Below are 25,773 nucleotides of genomic sequence, written 5' to 3'. Positions count from 1 at the left end.
CAAACAAACAAACAAACAAACAAACTGCAGGTTTTGTACACATGGAAGACAAAAGTGACATTAAGACTCAAAAACTAGCAGAAAATGAAAAACAAAAAAAAGGTTTGGTAAAGCAGGTCCAGGGATCATTAGAATTTAACTACTACAGATTTTAAATCCAATTCAAAGTGAAAGTTACGCTGTTTTTAAAATCACGTCAATTGCCAAATTACTTAAACTACGGAACCTAATAAATGAGTCATTTCACATTAACAGCTATAATTTCTGACTAGTACTTAGAATGCATCTAAACTCTTAATTACAGGTGGACACCTACACTTCTATTAAACGTTTAACTCAGATTTGAATACTGGTGGCATGCACGTATTGTAACTGTCCTAATGTCTTCGTATAACATAAAGATACTAGAAACAAGTTCACTGACTAGCTCATTGCGAAGCTGTCAGTCATGGGAATCTCTGCACTCCAGGGATGATTAAAGTCATGAATTCCAACATTATAACCGACTAATTATTTATTCATGGTATTTACCAAACACAGCGAAATTTAGCTTGGCTTGTGACCTGTCTCTTTTTCTTGATTTTAAATATTCACACATACTAGTTGTCAAGTTAAAAAAAAAAAAAAACTACACAAGCAATATGTCAATTGATGGGTAGAAAGGAGCACTGTCCAACATGGCTCATAAACATTAATATCATCTTTCCTCATTGATATTTTTCAAAAGATGGAACTGAATGTAGCATAAAACCATTCATGAAGCACAAGGACTCATCTGTGGTTATGATTAGTAATGTTCACAACTTGCCATACATCACCATGAATATATTGTTTTCCTTAAGGAAGGAACGTGTGCCTAAAATGAGTAGATCTCAATTGTGTATGTGTATATAATGTCTAGACAGAGTCAGCAGAATATTCCCCCAGAGACCTAATAAAGGGGAATAACCTTTTATTTTCTGATTCAAAAATGGATGAAAGACAAGCATAAATATTGCAAATCAATATATCTCGATATGCCATATAATTCCATGAACCTACAGCTGCAGTCATTTATCATCATTAGAAAATGTCATTTCACTTGGACGAATTGGCCTGTACTTTACAGATAACAAGAACATCCATTCTTTTGAATGCAGTTCATTGTGCGATACACTGATCAATGCATAACCATTGTGTGAACACAGAGCTAAGGAAATTGCACATAAAGGAGTTTATGTACCAAACGCAAGTCTCAAGGAAGTTTCTTCATAACCCACCATGAACTTGGGTTTATTTTTCTGTGATGGAAAATTGACTCATCTCTTCTATCTTTAAAGGGGTCATATCATACTAAATCAACTTTTGGGAGTTTTTAGCCTTGTTAAAATGCTAATTCCTGACCCAAAACACCAGCCACGCCCAAAGCAAGACAACAAATGGCTCCTCACTCTGTGACATCGCATGGTGAGGAGCCACACCCAGTTTCTCAGAGCAGCTGTCCTTGCATCCTGAGTTGACATGCGGCTGTTCTGAATTTGGTGCATCAAATAAATTACAGTCTTTCCACATACTCCTTACAATGCGCTCACGTACTGGTAACTGCTATTTGTTGCATTAAAAAATGCATTTTCTATGTAATTTTGAGTTGTCCTACTTTGCGAGTGGTCACTGAACGCACATCGAGTCACTGAAAAATGTATGCGAGTACAGTGGAGGCGGGGTTTTAGTGAACCTGGTGTCTTACTTCAAAATAGCTCAGAATAAGAAATTAGATCGCAAATGTGCCAAAAATAATAGGTAATGATATTCATACATGCAAATAGTTAATCTTAATTAACATGATACAGCTCCTTTAACAATAATTTAATGTTCGCAGCCAAGCAGCACACATCTTGGTTTTACAGTCTCTTCTTGATGAGCTTCTCTAGTTTGCGAATGCGGGAGGACTCCTGCTCAGGGGTGGGGGCACTGAAAGACAAGGATGTGCTGCTGTCGGCCCCGGAGGGTGGGGTGGGTAACCTTTGTCTGAAGAGCTCCAGCATGCTGCTCTGCTCACCACGTTTTAAACCCTAAGCAGCAAAAAAAATGACATTTGATCAACATATATTACATTCAAATTATTCAAATCATTCTAAAATAACTATTTTTGGGCAGTTTTCTCACGTTCTACCCTGTTTTATAAGAGCTGTCTGAAATGGCTTTAATGAAAGAAAAGTGTTTTCAACAGAAATTTTCCAATGTAATAATTTTCGTAATTCAAGGTAGAAAGGCGTAGGGGATTTTTCCGCACATTTCATAGTGTTGGCATGAACAATCATTCATGTTCATTTAAACACTAGTGTTATTATTACTGCACTGTTAACATTACATTTTGTTGCTGCAACACACTTGTGGGTATTGCACATTCAACAGTTTAGTGAATCTATCTTGAACACCAGGTGCATGCATATAGACAGTTGGCCAGTGTTAAAATTAACACGCTAGGTGGTGAATTAACACCGGGGGATTTGCAGTGTATTTTACTGTTTCTATTTATCTTTTTTTTTAACACTTCCTTTTTTTTTTTAATTAAAAGTTTAATCCTTTTTATTCATAGAAAATCCATTCTAGAGACACCTATACCTGCACAGCAGGCCTGCAATCAGCTGACTGTTTTTGTGGCCCAATATAGATATGTCTGCATAATGCATTCAAAATGATTTGAAACAACTGGGCAAAGCAACAAACCTTCATTTCAAGTATTTTCTGGAAAGTCTCAGGATTGCCATCAGCCAAGAGCTTGATGTAGTTATCCACAAACACTACGGGTGGTTCATGTGGAGCCATCACCACCTACAAAAAAAAACAAATAGAAAAAAACACAGTAGTCTAAAAGTTTGTTTTGACACCCCCTATTTTTCCTGTGAGCCATCATGGTACAACCCAAGAAATCTTTAAATGATCCCATATGGTGGAGCTGTGACCTAAATCAGGCAAATGTGGTAGGGGGTTCCAATGTGACACAAAAATGAAGTTGATATTTAACTATTCTGCATTGCACATTTTAAACCACAACTACACGTTAGTAAGCACATTTGGTTGCGCAACAATTAACCTTACCGTTAATAATTTAAAGCGGATATAATGAAAGATTTCGCAAAAATGTTGAACTGGTCTTATGGAATAGTGTCCAACAACAAAATAATGTAGGTGGAAAGCTTGGATCAGAGGGCATTTGTTCCAGCCACACATGGCTGACAGACAAGACCCTCTTCTCTTCCTTTAGCATGCACACACACACAAACATGAAAATGGGCAAGCACTACAAATGTCTGTTTGTTTTCTCATTTTAACCCTTGCTACTACAGACGTGTACAAAAAAGCCTCTGTGAAGGAATTAAAAGAATTTGAGAAGTGATCAGTCATGAAAGGCTTGGGATTGTGTGGAATTCTTAGCTTTGATACTTGCCCTGCTGACCAAGTGATTTATTTAGCAACTGTGCTGGAGCTGGGCCAAAGAATAGGCCTGTGGGTATTGTGAGAATATAAGCAAGTATAAGAATGTAATACAAAAAAAAAAGGCAGCATGATAAAGTGAGGGTGAAACAAGGGTGGGGATGGGGGTTGCTTTTTAAATAGTCCCCAGAGGAGACCTTCACAAGTGAACACTGGAGTGATATTGGTCTGGGGTGGAAGCGTGGAAAACAGCCAAGTCTCACAGCCTGGCGTTGCACCAGCTAGGAGAGCAAGCCTCAGACAGTCCGAAAGCTCTGGACATAAGTGGCTCACAAAACAACCTCATTGTACACAAGAAGCAGACAATCTTTAAAACTAAGCAAATGGCTTCCGCAGCCAGCAGCCGAAATCAACACGAGTGTGCAAACTGGATAGCATCAAACCAATTAAGTTGTATTTATAAGCAAGAATAGAATCCAGAGTGGCAGCCTTATACCTCAAGCCAGTAGGCTGAAAAAACATTTCAACATCTGTCTGGTCTTCTAAAATGTGTCTCAAGTCAACAAATCTTCCTAGGATGTATGCTTTAAACCCCATCTAATACAATTATTCAAATTTCTGAAAAAGCTGTTTTTTCAGTGTTATCCTAAGATTACATAAATGTTATTTATCTGAAACACTATGGTGGGTTTACATTGTCAAAACTGAGATGAAATGTCTTCAATATTGAGAGAATAAATATATATAAAGATAACCTCACTGGTTGTCAAGCTGTTGGTAAAAATTGCACAACCCGAGCAAGTCTGTTGATCGCCATCAAGACAATACAGCACAATCAAGGTCAACCTTCGGAAGGAAAGAAGGGCTCTTGGGAGTCCCACCAAATTCAAAAGACAGACGGGGCATTCACTTTGTGGGTGTGGGCATTTTTCTTTACCCCAGAGACTGTTAATAAGGGTGGCGCAATCCGGGGCAGTAACATACCAGGGTCCCCCCCCGCTTTGATGTGACATGGTTGAGACAAGGCCAACTATCTTGACTTTCACAATTACTCTTTGCAGTGAAAAACTACACCCAAAGCACATGCTGTGCTATGTGAGTTCAATAAATTCTTCAATACAGATACTAGTTTATGTTCTTATTGTCTGGTAAAGCAAATTGCGATTAGAGAATAATTATAACGTAATGTTTTGTATTCTGTGCACTGTTTGGCTCTCTTTGGTAAGAGTGTGGGGGTGTTCAACATGGCTGCCCGCCCAGGGAGTCATTCATGCCAGAACCGCCACTGCCACTTTATAAGGCAGGGATTTTTAAGATAAATTGGATCCCAAACGCCTTGCCATAATTAAGAACAACAATGCTATTTATCACCACCAAGCAGAAAAGAATACGTTACAAATAATAAGACAATTACATTTTACTGGTGCACGTATTATCATTCATCCATTTTGTACCGTTTATTTAATTAAAGACCACGGGTTAAGGGCTATGTCAATAGAAGGGCAAGGTTTGAATCTAATAGTAAAAACACAACCAAACATAACAGTCACATTAGTACATAAGGGCAATTTACAAGCATGTTTTTGCAATGTGGGAAGATGGAGGGGGGGGGGGGGGTACCCAGGGAAGTACATATAACTGTACCACCATGGCAAGCCAGGGTGTAAGTATTATAAAGATAGTGATGATATTTTTAGCTGCCACTAAAACAAAGTCTTGTCATGGATTAATTTCGTGGGGATAAAACAGAATTTCCAAGTATTTAAATTAGTCTCCGATAAAGGATTAAAAGAGCAAATTCCTTTCCTCAAGGGGACATTAAAGATTATTCTCTTCATTTTTCATTACCAGTTGAACAGACACCAGACAAGTGGTGCAAAGCTATTCTTGTTCTGCCATGAATAAGGTTTCTAACAATACATCACTTTCAACATAAGAGCAGTTATATGGGCAACAGAAATATGGCAACCTCATTAAAAGTGGAACGTTCCAAGCCTTTAAAGGTCAGAGAGTGAGTCTTTCGTCGACACGACAGGCATACATTTATCTACACTGGTTCGATCTGTCATAACATTTGAAGTGTCCCATTACAGTTGAGTGGCTCTGATAGTGTAGATGTGAACAAAGTAATTTGAAGTTTATGTGGTAAAAGTAAACTGTCTGAACCTAGCAAAGGTTTATTTTCAAAATTCCCCCAAGAAAGGCAGGCTAGGCATGGCATGTTTAAAACCTAAAATGACTCTGTATAGAATCATGTCATTCTAACACAACTGCACTTAAGGAGTCTTACCACAGCTGCTCACCTTAAGTATCATCTCTGCCCGGGTCATGCCCTTCACCACAATCTTGGTGTAGCTGGCGGGTGCCTTGCGAAGTACCTGGGAACCTATGGAGGGTAGATCTAGCAGCACCGTCTTTAAGGAGTGTGTGTCCAGAAGGAGCTTGTTGGAAGGGATACACAAAATGAAAAGATATAGAGCTGAAGCACCTACAGGTAGAGCTACAGTAGCAATGCGATTAAGATGGTGACTAAAATGCAGCTGGAATTTGGTATTGAACACGCACGTACTTGTTCTGCTCCCACCATGCTGATAGGCTTACATCTGAACAAGTGATTGATAAATTTGGGGATGAAAGAGCTAGAAAAGAGAAATGACAACATTCGACATTCAAATAATGTATCTTCACTTATTAATGAATGTACCATTTCATGGATATTACTTTGTGAATTTGATGCAGAACTGCGTGAAGTATTTGCGCGTGGAGGCCAAATTGTCTCTGATGATGGGAACATTCTGCTTTATGTGCATGATGATTGAAGTCACATAAGGACTTTGGTCACCGACATGCTCCACATTCTGCCACGGCATCTGAGAGAGAAAGGAATTCACATACACAGTCATCATAATAAGCAAATAATATTTTCCTGATTTTGAATGTAAATTCAACAGTGCGTCTGACCTTGCTCATTGCAGTGAGAGCAGGGTCACAGGCGGCATCAAGATCTTGAACAAGTAACTGGATACTATTAGAGATCACGCTAGTGCAATCATGAAAAAAAGAGAAGTCAAATATAATGAGCTAGCAAATCAAAGGCATGCTGCTATTTAGGAACAGTAGATGTAGAGTATTATATTTGCTACATACGTGCTGAATGTATCCATCTCCCCAGTCAAATTAATTCTCTCCACAAGGATTTTATCGACTTTTTCTTTTAGTTTCTCTTCAAGCTGTAAAAAAGCACATGTGAATACAAGATTTAACACAGTATTACAAAAATATCTAACAGCCACATCCATATGACCAACCTGTCTACAAAAATACCTTTAGGCAATGTTGTAATCAATACTGACACTTTTTTATTTTTATTTCATTGTACTTTACTCATCGAGGCAAGTCAATTAAGAACAGATTCATTTGCAATGCAGACCTGCCTGCAGACAGCATAATTAAACAAGGCAAAATACAAGTAAAAAAAAAAAAAAAAAATCATTATCTAATAGTATCTCAGTGGACACTTGGGCTGAGTAAATTTGGATTCCAATTTAAGTGAACGTAAATCCACCAATTTGCTCCTCATTGCAATCCTTACATCTGAGCAGCATTTAAAAATATATATACATATATTTACTCATTTTAAATGTACATGCCTGTTGCGTGGTAGCAAGACAGTACTCGGCAGTGCTAAGGATACTACAGATAAGGCACAGCTCGTCGACGGTGAACTTGGCCGTTTCCGAACCTTCTTTTTCTTTCAGCAGACTGCTGATCGTCAGAACACCACTGTTACTGCTCGATCTGGAGATGAATATACACACAGTGACTGAGTGACAAAAAAAGTGAAGCACTATCTTGTAAGAGGCGAGTCGTAGCAGTGTTATCTTAGCAAGTGGTATAGTTTCAGAATGTAAATATTTGAAGTCTTTAAGTCTTAGACATTGGATTCGCTTTTGTTTTCAAGTTCAGACTATGATGGAACGATGAATAGTGTGCAAACAAGTGTCGAGACACTACAGCAAGAATTTTATTGTTAACAGCCAAAAGACAGTGATGTGATCAACTGCTGTGTAAATCAAGCAGCCTTCAAGAAGAAACCTTGAAACATGAGGTCATAACTCATGACAATAGACAAGCAGGCCGGAGCGTACCCTTGAGAGTATGTTTGAGTGATTTCATATGGCCCACAATATGGCTTAAATTAGTCAGTGAGTGCATAAGTATAATTAGCATGTTCGCATATTTGCAACACCTAACAGCAAAATTGCGTATGTAGACCTGTCAGTGATGATTTCTAGTGCGGCTAGTGACCCAAATAATTTTACTACAATTTGCGCGTTATTGCCATTGCATCACTTCAATTGCCATGTTATTGCTACCCATTAAAACATGGCAAGGACTGTTATTCCTTTTCAAAATGAAGTCCCTTATGATTTTATCACCACACTAAAAGAAAGACCACATATGGGTGTGACAAATGTGGATGAAATTATGGTTTAGTTGAACAGAACTAATGTGTTCTTACTTAGGCAAATTGCCTGAGAGGATCTTCCAGGCATACTCTCGCAGGAATTTCTGAAAGATGGTTGTGAGGGCAATCATGGGCTCTCCGGTGCTCAGCTGGGAGCACTGGACCATGCACTTTTTGTAATAGACAAAGAGGTCAGCACAGCTTGGCAGCACAGCACCGCCCTCGTCTGTGGCAACCCTGGGTGGGCCCTGTGCTCGGAAGTCAGCCACAAATCTGTCTATTAGTTCGCCCAAGTTCCTGCAAGAAGCACAGACAGTACCAGATGGATTAAAAGGCAAGCATATAAAAAAATTTATAGTCTGGATTTAATTGAAGTGAGGACTGACGAACAGCATTTAAAATTGCGCACAACAACCATGCAATCACAGCTCTTCTGAAACTTTATTCATTTTTGGAGAAAACCATAATGGCCTGCGGAAAGGATGGACTATTAGAGGAAAAAATGGAGACTGGTGGCAGTAACAGAGGGAAAATATGGGGAAGGGAAGAGAAAAGAAGAAAGCCAACAAACAAGGTAGGAGCAGAGTAAAAAGGGGGGCATAAAAAAATGAAGAGGTGGAGATTTAAAAAAAAAAAAAAAAAAAAGCGGTTGCTGAGGCAGCAATTTATTCAAGCTCTCTCGCTCTCTCAGCGTCTGTGGTCGTGTAGCTAATGGGAAACATTTCTGCCACAACCAAGTCAGTGGCATGTCCAGGAACAAGAGATGGAAAGACAGACAAGTCAGTGAGGTGGAGCGCAAGAGGGGAGAAAGTGTGTTAGTGAATAAGGAGGAATTGGGAACTTGCACGTGTCAACTTTATACACATGCGACTGTATGTTGCTCACTTGTCTTGGGATTCTATGTAGACATACAGATGAGGCTCAAAGCACTTGGAGACGATGCCATGAAAAGGATTCTCAGGAGCTTTGGGTTTTCTGGGCTATAGGAACACAAGAAACAGACATTAATACATATGCCTGATTACAGTTTGACAGTTCACTGTGGTTGTTAAAATGTCAAAATTTCAATTACCACCTAAACTGTCCATCACCAGTAATGAGCTTTTCTTTTATTTTTCGGGGGCAGTTCCAACATGATTGGCTTATTGAAAACTTGACTTTTCCAGTCACCAAATGACAGATTTTAAGAATAGCCAATCAAACAGCAATCAAAAACAACATTTTGCAAATTCATATACAACACAAAAATAATTTCCAGCAGCCCCACCTTTGAAGTTTAAAAAAGAAAATAAATTTGCACATGAAGTATCCAGGGCATTCTTAACTATATATGAAGCTTGTTAGCCAGTAAAAAGCCATTCATTTGCTGCACCATTCCTCAAATTTTTATTGAAGCTTATCTCACCTTTGTCAGATCCCCATCTTTGTCATTTTTCTCAGTACCCTCATCTTCACCTTGATCATCCTCCAAGAAAGGGTTCGAGGGATCTAAAGGGCTCTCTGGCCTCTTCTGCTGCTTAGAAAAATACATGTTTTGGTTATACTGACAATCTCCAACAGAGGTCTGTCTGAGTGTGCTTACTCTTACCACAGGGGCATCGGTCAATGTGCATCCTGTGAAACGTTTTGCCAGCAGACCTTCAAAGTTTGTAGTCCTCTGAATGGCAAACAGAAGCAGCTTCACTTCAATCTCCTTGGCTCGTGTTCTCATTACTTTGGAAAGCTCCGCTCTTTTGGGGGGGGAAAAAAAGACGCATTTTTTTATTTTTTTTATTTCGTCTTTTTCCTTTCAAAATGTCTTGGGCAATTATGCCCTGTGACTGACAATATATTAAAAAAAAAAAAAAAAAGGGATGGATTATTTCCACTTTCATTGAAGTGCAGAAGTCCCTACAAATTGCGGGCGATAGACACAGAGTCAATGACTTGAAAACACAATTGGGTACATATAGAAAAATAAGTCTGAAATGATAATTTGCATAAATGTGGCAGGCATCATTCGCATGCGAGACTCAATGCACTCGGCGCTTAGCTCGTAACATCTGGGCTGCAATATGATGGATAACTATTGAAGTCTGTCAACTTCAGGTGATTCCCAAAGAAAACTAGCTGACAACAGTTCTAGTTTGTGGAGTTTGGTTTTGTTGAGAACAAAGGTGGACTCAGTGGAGTGGAAAAACACACTCAACTGAGAAATAACTTATTCTTACATCTGTGATGATGTGTAAAGTTATGCTTGATGCAGAAGCAAATAAACACTTTCAAAGGCAGGGGGCAAGTGTTGGGGTAAGGCAGGTGTTTATTAGGGGAGGAGGGCGATATTGAACCACTTTTCTACTGTCCCGGTTCTACACTGAAATGGCCGTGCTCAGCCCTGAGTGGCCAGTTTTCCATTACACTTTTTCGGGGCTGTGCGATGCAATGGAACTGCTTTTTAGAACCTCCTACATGGTGGTTATAAAACAGGCCATGCAGGGATCTGACATCTTTGTTATTTGAATGATCGACAGATGTAGGCGTTTCCTAAGAACTCTGCTGCACACTCCCATTTCCTGGTCAAGTGAGCTACCCGCCTCCAAGTTATAAAACTACAGTAAGAGATATTGTGTTTTACAACAATAATAGCATTTATTTACAATTTATGTAATAACAGATGAATAAAAAGTGGTTATAAATCTACCTGGTGATATGGCAGAATTCTACTGCAATACGTTCTGTCATGCACCACTCCTCTGGAAACATGCGTCCATATTTTTCTTCATAGTCGACTAGTTGCCGCTTGATCCAAGCATAGCGGCGATCGATCTTGTCTAGCCATGCTACCTAAAACATTTAGTAGAGGCCTTTTTCATGCACGGTATCACATGAATTATTAAAGCCAAACTATAAAGCTTTGTTAATGAATGTTTACTTACATCTTGGTTCTCCTGAAAGAGCACAAGGTATTCTGAAAGATGCTGCCGGATGAACTTTTTGATTATCTCATGTTTGATGCGTGGGTCAAGAACATTCGCAACCAGACAGGCATCCCTCAACACATTACTTGGCCCACCGGGCCTCTGTGGCAAAATAAATAAATAAATAAATAAATAAAAAGGATATCAAACACATTTTCTTTTCTTTTTATAAAAGACAAAAAACTCAAGGGGTCTGAAAAGACTTCAAAAGATGACAAGTGGCAGGTATTTACCTTGGAGCCCTGAGATGGGAAGGCTTCTTCAAAATCTGCCAGGATCTGAGTGCCCAACTCACTCTGTGCTGCTTTTACTCTACACAAGTCCAAGACCAAATTCACAACGGAAGTGTCAGAGTTGTAGAAATGTGTCATATTTGTCTATGCTCCCATTCATCCATTTGGTCTGAAATTGTTTGCAAGATTTGTAAACTCAAATCAAAGACTCAAGTTATCATGTAGATGTCAGTGTGTCATGTCTCAGATTGATAAGTAAAGGTCATTCAGAGTCCGAAACAGTGTGTCACAATTGTGTCACAAAAACTGTGCCACCTCCAAAATTGAATATTTTCTCAAAAGTGCATTTCAACTTAAAACCACCATTATGCTTGACATGTGAGACATCAGCAAGTCCTTTGGCTCCACAAGTATGTTTTGCCACTTGTTTTTATTTTTTGTGTCATGCCGCCACAGGAGGGTACCGATTCTTGCAAAGTGTGCAATTGAGTGAGAAATGCAACTATCGAAGCACGCACTTAAGCAGCAATTTCAAAAACAAATTCACGTTGTCAGGCTAATGTGCAGATGAATAGAACGAAACAAAACCAGCAATTTTCTACAATGCTGAACATAAATTCACAGAAGTTTAAGATTTGTTTATTTTGCTTGCAGACTGACACACACCCAAGATTAATTCGAAATCGCTTGGTCGAACAAATTATATTCCACCATGGACCCTCTAAATGTTAGACACTGTAAAGATACTGTAAAAGATACTGTTCTAATGATATACAAAAAAAATACCCAATATATATACCGTAATTTTCGGACTATACATCGCGTTTTTTTATAGTTTGGGTGGGGGGGCGACTTATAATAAGGAGCGACTTATATGTGTTTTTTTTCAAAAAATTTCAAAAAGAAAAACTGAAACCGTGATAAACGAACCGCGATGTAGCAAGGGATTACTGTAATTTGAATTTCAAGTGACGTCAGCAGCGCGACCCGGCTTGGCGCGGCGGTTGTTTACAAAAAGGACAAAGATTGATCACGGGATGACGAAGATGACGAAGGGCCCCACGTACGACCGGCATCATTAGCGGCTTTGTTTCTAAGTGACACAGAGGACGAAGAGTTTGAAGGATTTAAGGATTTGGAGTGACACAGAAGGTTTGAAAAACTATTATGGCTTTTACGCACGCCCGGTCCTACTCTAGGGAGCTCTTTTTCACCTCCGTGGATAGAAGTCGGGGACCGGCGCTCGGCCGGGTGGCTGTCCGGGGACGGTGGATGGGGCTCGGTCATGGCTTTTACGCACGCCCGGTCCTATTCTATGGATCTCTCTTCCACCTCCGTGCCTGGAAGTCCACGCCGCCACACGCCTGGAAGTTTGTTTTGTTAAATAAAGAGCCGTTTACCAAACCCAAGTCTTTCCTTGTACTTTGTTAACGCTACAATATAGTTATATAGTAGATCTGTGGAATAACGACGAGGCTGATGTCAGGGCGAACGCGCGGCGTTGTTGACAAAGGACGAGGAATTTGATCGATGGATTTAATGATTTAGAGTGCACAGATGGTTTGATAATATTATTGCTTCTATAATAGTTATTTGATATCTAATTTATATATCGTTATATGGGCCTGTGGAATATTTTGAAGTGCAAGCGCCGTCAGCGGCGCACACCCATTGTTGACAAAGGACGATCGATGGATTTAATGAATTGAAGTGACACAGATGGTTTTATAAACGTGTTATTTATGTAATCGTTTTTTTAAATAACTCTGAATGTTACGTCAGGCCCGTTCTCAGCTCTTCGTTTGTGTTTATGTCACGTTAGCATACCTATCGTTTAGCCTGTTGTTGCTTGTTCATGTCTGTTCTTGGTGTTGGATTTTGTCGAATAAATTTCCCCCCAAAATGCGATTTATGCTCCGGAGCGACTTATATATGTTTTTTTTCACGTGAATGAGCATTTTATGGCTAATGCGATCTATATTCCGGAGCGACTTTTAGTCCGAAAATTACGGTTGTCATTTATACTTTGGATTAAGAATGCCAGAGGTTCACTATTTCCAAATTAAAAAAATACAAAAAGCTGGCGAAATGTCAGTCACAATAAAATTATAAATGAAGAAATGTCATCAGGTAGTTGTCACACAGCAGCCAAATGCATTTGTAATGTAACCCTCTAAGTGTGATTTATTTCTGTTCAGTCTCAAAATTACTTTTTGAGCTTTCAAAAGTCCATGTTTTGATGGGTGTTTATAGTATAACATTTTTTTTGTCCAATCCTTGAATCTGTACTAAAATATCTTAGATGCTGCATTTGTTCTGCTTCACACTGTTAACCTGTACTTTCGAGTTTCTCTGCAATCATTACTCCCCCCTCTCATATTTCTTGACTTTCCCATCATCTGTTTCTCCTGAAGAGTCACTCCTTCCATGCAGCTGTTGTTTGCTATTCAACACTGTCTGCCACACCTTGGTCAAAACTGAACAGATGGTCATCTTTCCTGATTAGGCGGATCAGTACTACTACTCTGAATCTGGAGTTAGCTTTGTTCCATCTGTTTCTAGCGTTGCTGTAAAATGAGGCCATAACTTCTCATACATGATGCACAACCTAGAAGGATTTTGCAGTACAGTCGAGATGTGAGCCACTGTGCATATCTGTGTTGAGGATGAGGTTACCTCTCAGAGAGCTGTCTGATCTGCGGTATGCCCATATACTTGTGGAAATGCTCAAGTACGTTGACAACTCCTTGCAGGAGATTGGCCACTTCACCGTACTGCCTTTTTCTCGTCATGGCCCTGGAACACACATACATACTTGAGATTATTTTTTGGATGTCATTGTCAAGGGTATTTGAGCATAATGATTAATAACTTAAATTATCAGCATCAATCAATTAGGATGCACATAGAAAGGGTTATCATCAAAAGTTTCCTTTTCGACAAAAAGTCAGGACAAACAAATCAGTCCTGAGGCGTCGGCAGTATATCAGCTAAATTTATTGTAACAAACATTAACTGCTTGAGATGATTTATTGTTGCTTGAGATGATATCAGCAATAAAATAAGTCTACAAGGGAGTCGTGGAGATAAAAGGAATTACTTTATCTGTGAAGAGCCATTTATCTACATCAGTATATTGTGACAGCAATTTTTTTGCAATAAACATGTCGGATACTCACTCTAAAGAGTCTACACCTCCCGCTAACATATGCAGGTGGTTCAGTGTGGTGATAGACGTAGTAAGATGGCGCTTGGCATGGTCCAACTGCTTTATGTCCCTGGTAATCTCCTTGACCTAAGGAAGAAGAGAAAGGAGTCAAGCAGGTTGGCCAAGTCAAAGATAAGGGAAGGACAAAAAAACAAATAGAAACTGTGAAAACATACTGAGCTGAACACAGCAGGCAAGGAAATGTGTTTTCAGATGGTGATACACAGCTCAGATAAAGAGCAAACAGACATGCTGGTCTGAGAACTAATTGCTTACAAATCTTGAGGGAGGGTCGACCCCCCACTTTCAATCATTCCTTTACTCACTCCATTAAATGGTTTCCCCAGACACACAAACACAAACTCAGAAAGGCTTGCCCACTGTTATTTATTCTATTTTAACGAAAGGTGCAAATTGTTGGCAATGTGTGTAACATACATACCATTTGTTCAGACTTCTCTGCTTTGTCCTTGATGTCTTTGATTTTTCCAAAAAGCTGCTGAATTGCTACCTGGGCCTCTTCCAAAGCCTGTATAAATCAAATATCTCAATATTAAAAATAGTTATTCAGGTGATTGAAAATATCAAGGAGTAGAAAAAGGAACTGTGAAGTCAATTCAGTTCACAAATAAGAAAATAAAAATGTGTTTGTTTTTTTCCAACGGAACCATCTCAAATACAAAAGATCCATTACATCATCTGTATGGACATATATTTTCACAAATCTAATTTGATGAAGCTATTATAAAACCTAGTCAGTTTTTATTGTGTTTTGGTTCAATTCACCATAATGTTGGGGGATGGGGTGATTTGCTTTGGGAGTGGGCTGGAGCTGCAGCACCAGGGGTGAGATCAGTTGCTACGCCAATCAGGGTAATGTTAGCAATAATCAAAACATACAGCTGCCAGCCATAATTGACCGAAAGTACACGGGAGCGTGAGCCAAACTGGCAGCGATTTATATAAAACTAGCCTAATGTGTGACATAAAGTGAAACACAACTTGAAATTTGGTCTTTTTCTCAGAACATAAACTGTGTGGGTGGGTGGTTGGTTGAACTATACTCCTGCTATCAAAGTCTGTGTCTGATTTGAAGGGATCCCTTTTATTCACTCTCACAATTAACTGTGGCTCCAAGTGAAAAATGATCCTGCTAATCCTGCCTGCAATGTCAGGCTCAGTCTAATTGGCCGACCGGGCACCGACTCAAACGGGGAAAAGGGCCACGAGAAGCTCAACATGCGGACTGTCACTATCAAGGTTAAAGAGATAATTTGCCATTACTGGTAGTGAATAAACGGCAGAGCTCATTAAATTAAACAAAGTTAGAGTGGAAAAATTGTTGCTGTGTTTTTCTTACATTTCAGCATGTCCTCAAATTTGTTATGACATTTGCCCTTTTTAAAGAGATTTTAATTGCAGCTGGTGTGAATGTAATGTAAATGTTATGCGATTATTAACAAAGTGGTGGTACTTTCAGGTGCATCATTAAAATTGCTCCAGAATATTCATTGGAAGCTACAAAAAATTCTGATAGCAGTGATTACCTCACAAGGTTGCGCAACAAAATACAGTTATTTCTGTGACCTTTTCTTTCATTAACAAAAAGGTACCAAAAATTTCGTACAGCTTTGCACACAAAAGAGAAAATTGTGCATCTGTACAATAAATACAGCTTTTACTGCATTTAAATGGGGATCTTTACTTCCTAAAGCCACATTATACAAACAGCAAAGTTCAAATCTATATTTTGAATAAAATTGAAGAAAGTCTACGTATTGAAGATCACCATGGAAACAGGAGAGGTATTATTAGTCCCGGAAAGTAATTTATGGTTTACCTGTGTCTATGACGTCTTTCTCAGACTATTTTTCCAAGAAACTTGTTGCGAGCTGAAGTAAGGCACAAGCCCGCAGCATTTTGGGGAAGGCCAGGGCATTACAGTACATTACATTTCTAATGAAAATACAAGTTTGGGAGCTGTTGTTGCTTTGATATTAATTACATGTGAGACAATTACATGAGCCACACTGAAAGATAATATTGTCTACCATTGCCATTAGGAAATAACATACAGTAGAAATAGAAGGCGCCATGGTTTAAAAAAAAACAAACAAAAAAGGCAAATTTGTTTCACTGCATCATTAGTTTAGCTTCTTTGTAGCCTCAAGAAAGTAGTAAAACAAATTATCATATGAGAAGAATGCTTAACATTGCAAGATTTTATCGTCATGAAAATTTCTATTAAAATGAAAGAAAGCAATGCAATATGAACATAAAAATATACATTAAGGAAGTTTGCTGAATAGCTTGTCTAATTCCTGGTTAAGAATTGTACTGACCAATTATTCCTTTTATTATATGTATTTGATTATATAAACAGAAGAGGTTTTGTCATTTTTTAACATTTGACCTGATGGGAATGTTATTCAACCATTAAAAATGTATTATAGTGTTCTATTTTTTTCTTTAGTGCAGCCCAATATTCCCTAGGAATAAAGACTCATTAAAATAAAATCAAAAAACAGTTGGATGAATGGGAGTGCCCCATCATTTTAAAAAGCTTCCCTGTAGGTGATCTTAAAGAAAATCTGTACATCCAGAGGAGCCAAAATCCTTCAAGGCTGCAATTGTCACTCATGCAGACTCAGCCGAATCAATCTGGCTTGCTGCCTAGTGCTCATTTCCTGTATTTAGCCCAGAGGAAAGCAAAGGGAGACCACTGCCCAGCAGGCGCCTTCATGCCAGAGATCCTATCTGCCTTTCCACGCAAACATAACAGTGTATGCCTTTAACATGAAATACATGGCAGCTGCCATCGCATTTAGGGTTTTCGTGAAGGGGAGAGAAGATCTTCTTCCAAAGCTAAGGAAGTCATCAACTCTCCTCGACATGAATTCAAACTAGTACGAGTACAGGGTTGAAACATTTCATGCAAACACAGAGTTACACTAAAAATGCATTCCTGCCCCCACCTCCACCCCCACGCCTACATTGGAGTCTGCAAAAGCGATCTCAGTTGCAGTTGATTCTTTTCTTCTATATAGTTACACATAAGTGACAAACTAATGCTGTCTGTGTCCCAGATGTTACTTTCGATGACAAATCCGGGAAGTCAGAAAAGCTTAAAAGGACTGATTCGTTGTCAGAATAAAGAAATAAATGGATCTGTCAAAGAAAGCGCCTGGGGATAAATGCGAAAAGTAAAACAACTGAACAGTTTTTTTCTGACAATATGAAATATTCCAATTTTACATTAAATATTAGCGTGAAGCTTTTTTTGATGAAAAGGTCCCTCAACATTTTTTTAACCACACATCCGTGTTCGGGATCAAATGCACACAGGCGACATGTCTGAAGGGTTCTTCCAAATTGGCCCATCACTGTTGGCCAAACGTCAGACTTCTGACAGTTTATCACTGACCTCTGAAGACATGGATTGACAAAGCAGACTATATACTGAACAGTTTCGTGGCCTACCACAGTGTTCCATAACAAAATGTGTCGCTGGTTAGTCAAGAGGCCATCCATGGCAAGAGCAATTCAAAGCAACCTTGGGGATTGATGACCTCTATAAGTTTGAACCCAGAGGAAAGACGAGCGGAAATGGGAACATAGGAATGGGGCACCTGTGTGGGATTCTATTTCGGAAAGATAACCAGTGATGGAGAATGCCATTACTTTAGTTGTATATGATGTCAATACAGTTTTTTTGTGTGTGTGTGTGTGTGTGTGTGTGTGTGTGTGTGTGTGTGTGTGTGTTTTTTTAACCCAATAGATCAGGTTCAAACTCAGTTTCAGGGTACTCCGCCTTGGACTTTCATGACAACAATATTAATCCTGCAGCATAACAAAGCCCTGTAGTTCATAAAAGTTACCTTCCTCTGTGTCAGCCAACGGTCAAATTTCGCTTAAGCGCTGTAGACAACATTGCTGATCACGTTGATTTTATTCTATTGCGGCTCCTATGTCTCAATCTTCATCTTGAAAAGAGCACCTCTCCTTCTTTCCATCTGTAGAAAACATTTTCCCTCTGGAAATGTTGGAATTGCTTCGTGGCCTTGGAAAAACAACCTCAAGTTATTGTGTCTGTGTAACCTGATAATGTTATTCGTCTAGGGGTTGTATTAAAGTGTTTCCGCTTCCAAACAGTAGCACACTGGAAAAGACATGGCCACCACGGCAGACGACCAGAAGACAACACACGCATCAAATTGAGTCTACTTTTCAGAACTGTCGTGGCTCAACCTTCAGGTGTCATGTTCCTTTTAAACCACAAACCCTGGGTTGGGAAAAGGCTTGAACTAAATATGCGCGGGCTGCTCTTTTCCATCATGCTCTTACAAGAAAGCCTCGGGTTTTACCATAAGAAGTATACACAGGGGCATAAATTTCCCAGACATGTTTTTTTTTTTCTAAAAAGGTACAGTTTGCGCAATGGGGATGAATCTGAGTCATCATGTCCTTTTCCGTGGATTGCAGTTGGGACGAATGAAAGGGAAAGCAAAAAGGATCTCTGTTTTTCCAGAGATGAAAACAACTTGTTGCTTCCCAACTTCAGGAAATGGATAATGTTGTCTCCATCGTGCATGTGTGTTTAATGGAGGTTTCTTGACCCAATTATCACATTGGAAGCAGTCTTAAGTACATTACCTGATAAAATATTTTGCATTACAAAGGCTATTTGTCATTGTGTCTTACTCCTTAATAGCATAAACACCACTATTTGGGCCAAATCTGAATATTTGAGCAAATGTTCAGTAACAGTGAGTGTGTAAAACAGTGCTGGATAGAAATGTAATAGGTGCTAAGCAAACAATAGGTCTTTAACAGTCAAGAATAAATCCTATTTTAGGCTGAAAACAACAAGTGGAAAATTTACTAGCCAACTCACCTGCCTGCCATCCTGCCCCACATTGGTTTGACCCCTCACCACTGTCCTGATGTTGTCATCAAGGCGCCTGCAAATGGAACACATGATCATATATACTGTATTGTGTATTTATATTTGCAAATACTACAGAGTTAGCATATTAACAGAAAACACTGAGCGCTACTAACCTTATTTTTAGACGTATCTTGTTAACCACATCGTCAATATTAGCAAGGGACTAGGGGAGAGAATGAGTCAAGCAAATAAGTGATTATTGAGGCAGCACTTCAATATTAGCCTTCAAAAATATCATCAGTTTCATGCTATATTTATTTGACCGTGTTTCTGCGAAACAGTTTATGTCACAACCTTAAATAACTTTTTGATTCATCTTGCTGTTAGTTATTTTTGATTGTCTTACAGAGCCCCCTCATGGAAATGGAGGTTTCCTACACAAGAAGGCTGTTATAACATCTCATAGCCATGAAAGGGTCTTCCACCCATTCATTTTTTGAAGACATTTTCTTAGGTTTTGTAAACAATAAGTACCAGGACATTTGCTTCAGGGAAAAAAAAAGCCCAAATAATCCAGTACTGTATTACAATTGTAAGACTGGCCATTGGTGCACCACCAGACTCGCCAACAGCTTCTTTCTCCAGGCTGTTAGGACCCTGAACTCGCTACCCCCTTCTGCGTAGCGTGCGGCACTGTTGCGCTATTTTCTGGAATGTCTGCTGTACGCTCACTTGCTCCTTTTTTTGCTCCTCTTATTTATTTATTTGTTGTGTTATTTATTCATTATTTATTCAGCACGCTGTTGTTATACTTGTTTACTTGTTTGTCTGTTGTGGGCCATGTCTTGTCACCGTGGGATAGGGGGGAACAAAATTTCGGTTTCTTTGTGTGTCTTTGGCATGTGGAGAAATTGACAATAAAGCTGACTTTGACTTTGGTGTAGAAGGCGCATCAAAGCGGACAGACGGGAAAAAACATCGACCATCAAAAAATGAGTGAACAAAAGATGCATGGGCTGTTGTGGTTGTTGTTGAAATTTTATTTTGTAGTCATTTTTATTCTGGCAATGTCCTTATAGTAAGACATTTCAGAAAGATGTATCTGGATAAATGATTGATCACGTTAACTCTTGACTTCATTGGGAAATATACTGTTTGCATTCTTCAATAACAGCAGCTAAAAATTTAATAATTGTTCTTGAGAAATTGCATACCCACAAATTCAAATTTAGTCATTCAAAACCTCTAAAACTATTAAAAACTACTGCTTTATGTTATGTTTCTTATCTATTTTGTGTGTTAATAACAACAACAACAACAGCAGCAATAGCAATAATAATAATAATTCAAGTTACTTTACTGTCATTTTACCTGCTCGGTGGGAAACAATGTGTTTATGTATTCCACCGCATTGAAGTCTGCTTTATCAAGTGGATCTTGACTTGGAAAGACCTTGCGAAGACAAACTTTGTTAGTCATAATTATTATTATTAATACATATAATATTCACATGTAAGAAAAATATAGACCGACCTGTACCATGATTAGCTAATTAAAAGCTCTAGGTTAAATCGTTGACATTTGTCAGTGGATACGAGAATAAGCACAGCAAACGCCATTTATTTAGAACATTCGGCCGATTTTTCAGCCAGTGTACCACAATAATAAATACACGGTACGAGTGATACAACCAGCAGGTACGGAGTAAGAGATTCTTTTGATCGCAAAATACGTAAATAATGCACCTCAAGTAAAAAATATATAATTTATCCCAAAAGCTACCTGTTCAATCGCCAATTGCACTTCTGGTGTGAGATGCAAAATAGCTTCCAAATCATCAGCAAGTTCAAATTCTTCTTCCTCCATCATTGTCCAAACATTAAACAGCTCGAGTAATTCCTTCTTCCTGGTGAAATGGCTTCTGGGAGATCTGGTGACGCAATTGTTGGGGCGTTCAAAACTATCGAGGAAAAGGGAAAATACAGACGTTCGTGGTTTATCGGTGCAGTAGGCTGCAGTATGGTACTGCAGATCTTAAAGTAGCGCATAATAGGATCGTACATATTCCAGCGGTTGAAATAGTCCGACTGACAGCTTTCTGCTCTATTATTTTTAAATGCCAAGTCTGTGTGAAAAAAAAAAAACCCTTACCCATAATGCACGCGTGACTCCAAGTTCTTTAAGTGGCATATTTGTGTGAATGTTTTTTATTCGTTCATTTGTTACTTCACATTAACCAATGTGATCAGCACAGTAATCAACTGTTAAATGGAGAATTATTGCAATTATAAAACATTGATTAGGTAATTATTGAATGAATGAATGAATGAATGAATGAATGAATGAATGAATGAATGAATGAATGAATGAATGTAAATTAAATGTACTGATTAAATTTGATTTTTTTTTCAAGGAGTATTCGAACCTATGATATTCTCATTGGATAGCCTTATCCACCACAATCATTGATTCACTTCAGTTAATAAACCTGTCTGTGAACAGCGATACCATCATGTGCAATAGCACTCAGGAGCTGATTCATTGACAAAGTGATCCATCTATATCTAGTCTAAGATACAAATCCTCTTCATGAAGATAAACACTCAAGTTCAAATCTGTTTCATACAACCCTCTGGGCATTCACATGAGAGCACCACTGCAATATGACAGCTGTGAGTTTGATCTTTTATGTCTGATGATGTCACAATCGGCAGATTGGAGAGAGAATGAAAACGCCAAGTAGACCCAAATGCAGAATAAGCTGTTTTAATTGCAGTCAAGAAACTTTCAAGGCTTTAATCACAATCAGATAACCTTAAGTAGAGTAGCACACAGAGAGCAGTTAAGTGTGATGTGCATGAATATGTTGCAGCACTGCCGCCTTCTACATGTAAGATGTGCTGAAAACACTTTCTCCCTAAATCACCAGCTTCTGGCATAATTCACGGTTTGGAAGAGGGCTGAAAGGATTTCCAAAATGGATACATCAGGCTTGCAACGTGACTTTGGGAGTTGGACTTTAAGTACCACAGGAAGGGAAAACAGGAACTTTCAAAGTTGAAAGCCTCCATAATGTCATAGATAACAAGATTTACCGGTTTGTCGGATCGTAAAAAATTCTCAAATTAATGTTATATTTTCTAGCGCGGCTTGTGCATAGATTTGGGGATAAAAATGCTTAACCCTTGTGAATGACCAATGAAGGTCAGCATGCAAATAAAGGTAAACGAGAATGCATGTGGCAGCCATTTAAAGTCTCACAATATTTCTGCTCAGGCATCTAATTGAAGCCCATCCAACCATCCATCCATCCATTTTCTGAACCACTTAGTCCCCACGGGGGTCGCGGGTGTGCTGGAGCCTATCCCGGCTGTCATCAGGCAGTAGGCGGGGGACACCCTAAACCGGTTGCCAGCTAATCGCAGGCACACAGAGACAAACAACCATTTGCACTCGCACTCACACCTAGGGACAATTTGGAGTGCTCAATCAGCCTACCAAGCATGTTTTTGGGATGTGGGAGGAAACCGGAGTGCCCGGAGAAAACCCACGCGGGCCCGGGGAGAACATGCAAACTCCACACAGGGAGGGCCGGAGGTGGAATCGAACCCACACCCTCCTAACTGTGAGGCGGACATGCTACCCAGTCCGCCAATGAGCTAATTGAAGCCATACAACTAAATTGGCTAAACATATCTCCAGATGATACCCTACTCAGCCTAAAGGGGGAGGGCCAATCCCTAATTAGAAGGGAAAATAATAATTTTAGTGTTGGGCTGCTATATTTTTGCTTTCATATATTTTTAAAGATGCTTCAATTATTTAATGAGTCGAATCATGTTGTGCGTTAAGATGGCAGTTGTCTGACAAATTCAGGTCACAAATTAACACTGCTTATCCCAAGAATTATGATCAAGGAACAACAACTTCTCATGTTGCACCAAAATCAAAAACATACATATTAGCCTGTGAGTCATGGACAAAAATAACCTCCAACAATAATTTAATTGTAGTATGAGTACCTTCTTCTTCTGTGCTATAAGCATGACGAGCTCTTGACTTCAATACTGCTTTTATCAGTCTGGAAAAATGTAAGGAGCAAGGAAAACATCTTTTTTTGCTTTGATTATCTGTCATGGTGGATTTATTTGTTTTGATGAGAAAAGGGAATAAAAGAGATGGCTCATTTTAACTGCAGAACAAATTCTACCGCAGGGATGTCAGCTTTGTAATTGTCTCAGCAGCAGGTAAATTTAGACTGGTTGAATGTTTTTATTTGCAAATGTGGAGCGTAGGAGGATGACTCCAGCTATGGTACAAATGATCTAATCATTCAAAATTCAACGGAAACTGTTTAGTATTATTTTTGTTTCTCACAGTTAGCTCACTGATCGATGATGAGCCAAGAGAAGGCAAAACTCTTGCATTTCATGCAAAGTGAACCACTTATAAAAACAGCTTGTATTAGCTTTAAAAATAATCCCTCTATTGGCGTACCATAGCTTTTGTGCTCATGAAGGTCTTCTGCTCATTTTATGTACCAGGAAGAATCGGACTGCAGGAAAGAAAATTCTGTCGCAGCAATAGTGCTTGGAAAAAAATGAACCGTTAAATGTTTCTCTCTTTTCTTCACCTCTGCAAAATTTGAACAGGGCAAGGCAAGGGCTCACAGTCTGCTTTACTGGACACATGCTCTTGGCGGAGGTGTGTTACACTTGCGTTTCAAAACGTTCTTTCTATTTTTAGTTCATAATTTTCAAAAATAAGAGCTAACGAATGGAGAATAATTTGAGGTGAATGACAAAGTAGAAATAAAAATGCAAATACAAAATGACTTTCTTATTAGAATGTATTCTTACGCTTTATTCATTAGACACATTTCTAATCTCCTTAAAAATTTAACTCTGGCTGTTAAACTATACAGACTGAACTACTCCACTCACAAATCTTAATCAAGTGTTATGCTTCCAAGACTTTCTGGATGGCTCTTTCCTCTTCCACTGTGACTGTACGCCAGGATCCTGTTTGTGGACTTCAGCTCGGCGTTCAACACCATCGCTCCTGACATCCTCCAACAGAAGCTCATCCAGCTCGCGGTGCCTGCCTCCACCTGTCAGTGGATCACCAGCTTCCTGACCAACAGGAGACAGCGTGTGAGGCTGGGGAGCATCACATCTGACACCCTGACCACCAATACTGGAGCCCCTCAGGGGTGCGTCCTCTCCCCACTGCTCTTCTCCCTCTACACCAACGATTTCTCCGCAAGTGACTCTTCTGTGAAGCTCCTGAAGTATGCAGACGACACCACTCTCATCGGACTGATCCAGAACGGTGATGAGACTGCGTACAGACAGGAGGTGGAGCGGCTGGTCCACTGGTGCAGCCAAAACCACCTGGACCTGAATCCGCTCAAGACCGTGGAGATGACAGTGGACTTCAGGCGAGGCCCTTCACCACTTTCACCCCTCACTATCCGCAGTAATACTATTCTCTCATCAGACACCTTCAAGTTCCTGGGAACCACAATCTCTCGGGACCTGAAATGGACCGGCCACATAGAATCTGTCCGGAAGAAGGCCCAGCAGAGGCTGTACTTCCTGAGACAGCTCAAGAAGTTCAACCTGCCGCGGGAGCTGCTGAAGACCTTCTACACTGCCATCATCCAGTCTGTCCTCTGCACCTCCATCACTGTCTGGTTTGGATCGGCCTCCAAACAAGACAAGCACAGACTGCAACGGACAATAAGGACTGCAGAAAAGATAATTGGAATCAACCTCCCATCTATCCAAGACTTGTACCTGTCCAGGACCAGGAAACGTGCAAGTAACATCTCAACAGACCCTTCGCACCCAGGTTGCAGCCTGTTTGAACCACTCCCCTCCGGACGCCGTTATAGAGCTCTGTACACTAAAACCAGCAGACACAGAGACAGCTTCTTCCCCCAGGCTGTCGCTCTGATGAACTCACACCACTCTTCGAGTCTCAGAGTCATTACTGTGCAATAACATCCCGCTTTCCACACCTTTTTTGTCTACACTGTTTGTACTATGTGTCCTCTCTGCATCCATTGCAGCCTGGTCATCCTAGAAGAGGGACCCTCCCATCTGTGGTCTCTTCTCAAGGTTTCTCATTTCCCCTAGCTGGAGTTTTGAGTTTTTCCTTGCCCTCTTGGGAGTTTAAGATCAGGGGATGTTTGAGAATATCTTTCATTTTTCACATGTCCTGAGTGTTGTCACCTAAATGTTGAACAGAGGCTGTGATTTACCGAAGTCAAATTCCTTGTTTGGCACGCTCAAACATGGCGAATAAAAAACTCTTGAATCTTGACTGCTATGCACAAAACATGCTTGGATGAGTTTGGGTTGGAATCATTTGGCCTGTGACTGTGCCCTGGATAAATACATTACGAGAACTCCCGCGGATAGACATACAGACCCCAACACCCTGAAAAAGAATCTTTTTTATTTGTAGAGAACCACTTTATTAAGAAAAGAACATTAAGACTTTGCAACAGAATATTTTTTTTAAAAGCCATTAATAAACAACAAGACATTATACTGTACAAACGTACCATGACAACCAAACCTTTTTAATAGAAGCTA

At 39.6% G+C, this 25,773-nt stretch overlaps 1 protein-coding gene across 1 annotated transcript; it reads right to left on the bottom strand.

The window, feature by feature from the left end:
- Positions 1-907: 907 nt before the first annotated feature.
- vps53 (VPS53 subunit of GARP complex) lies at positions 908-21,110 on the bottom strand. Its single transcript, XM_088380884.1, has 22 exons — positions 20,954-21,110; positions 20,543-20,623; positions 19,345-19,394; positions 19,178-19,244; positions 14,726-14,812; positions 14,255-14,370; positions 13,752-13,871; positions 11,076-11,154; positions 10,801-10,944; positions 10,566-10,708; positions 9,474-9,615; positions 9,291-9,398; positions 8,771-8,865; positions 7,940-8,182; positions 7,068-7,215; positions 6,565-6,647; positions 6,379-6,457; positions 6,139-6,287; positions 5,987-6,056; positions 5,721-5,858; positions 2,710-2,814; positions 908-2,051 (listed from the first exon to the last, which is right to left on the bottom strand). Exons 1-22 carry the CDS (start codon positions 21,038-21,040, stop codon positions 1,881-1,883), a joined length of 2,505 nt encoding a protein of 834 aa, XP_088237010.1. The 5' UTR covers positions 21,041-21,110; the 3' UTR covers positions 908-1,880.
- Positions 21,111-25,773: the final 4,663 nt, after the last annotated feature.

The sequence above is a fragment of the Syngnathus floridae genome, chromosome 7, assembly GCF_059516105.1.
Source record: "Syngnathus floridae isolate MCC-2025c chromosome 7, RoL_Sflo_1.0, whole genome shotgun sequence".
Classification (NCBI taxonomy): domain Eukaryota; kingdom Metazoa; phylum Chordata; class Actinopteri; order Syngnathiformes; family Syngnathidae; genus Syngnathus; species Syngnathus floridae.
This window is presented reverse-complemented; position numbering and strand designations above follow the sequence as displayed.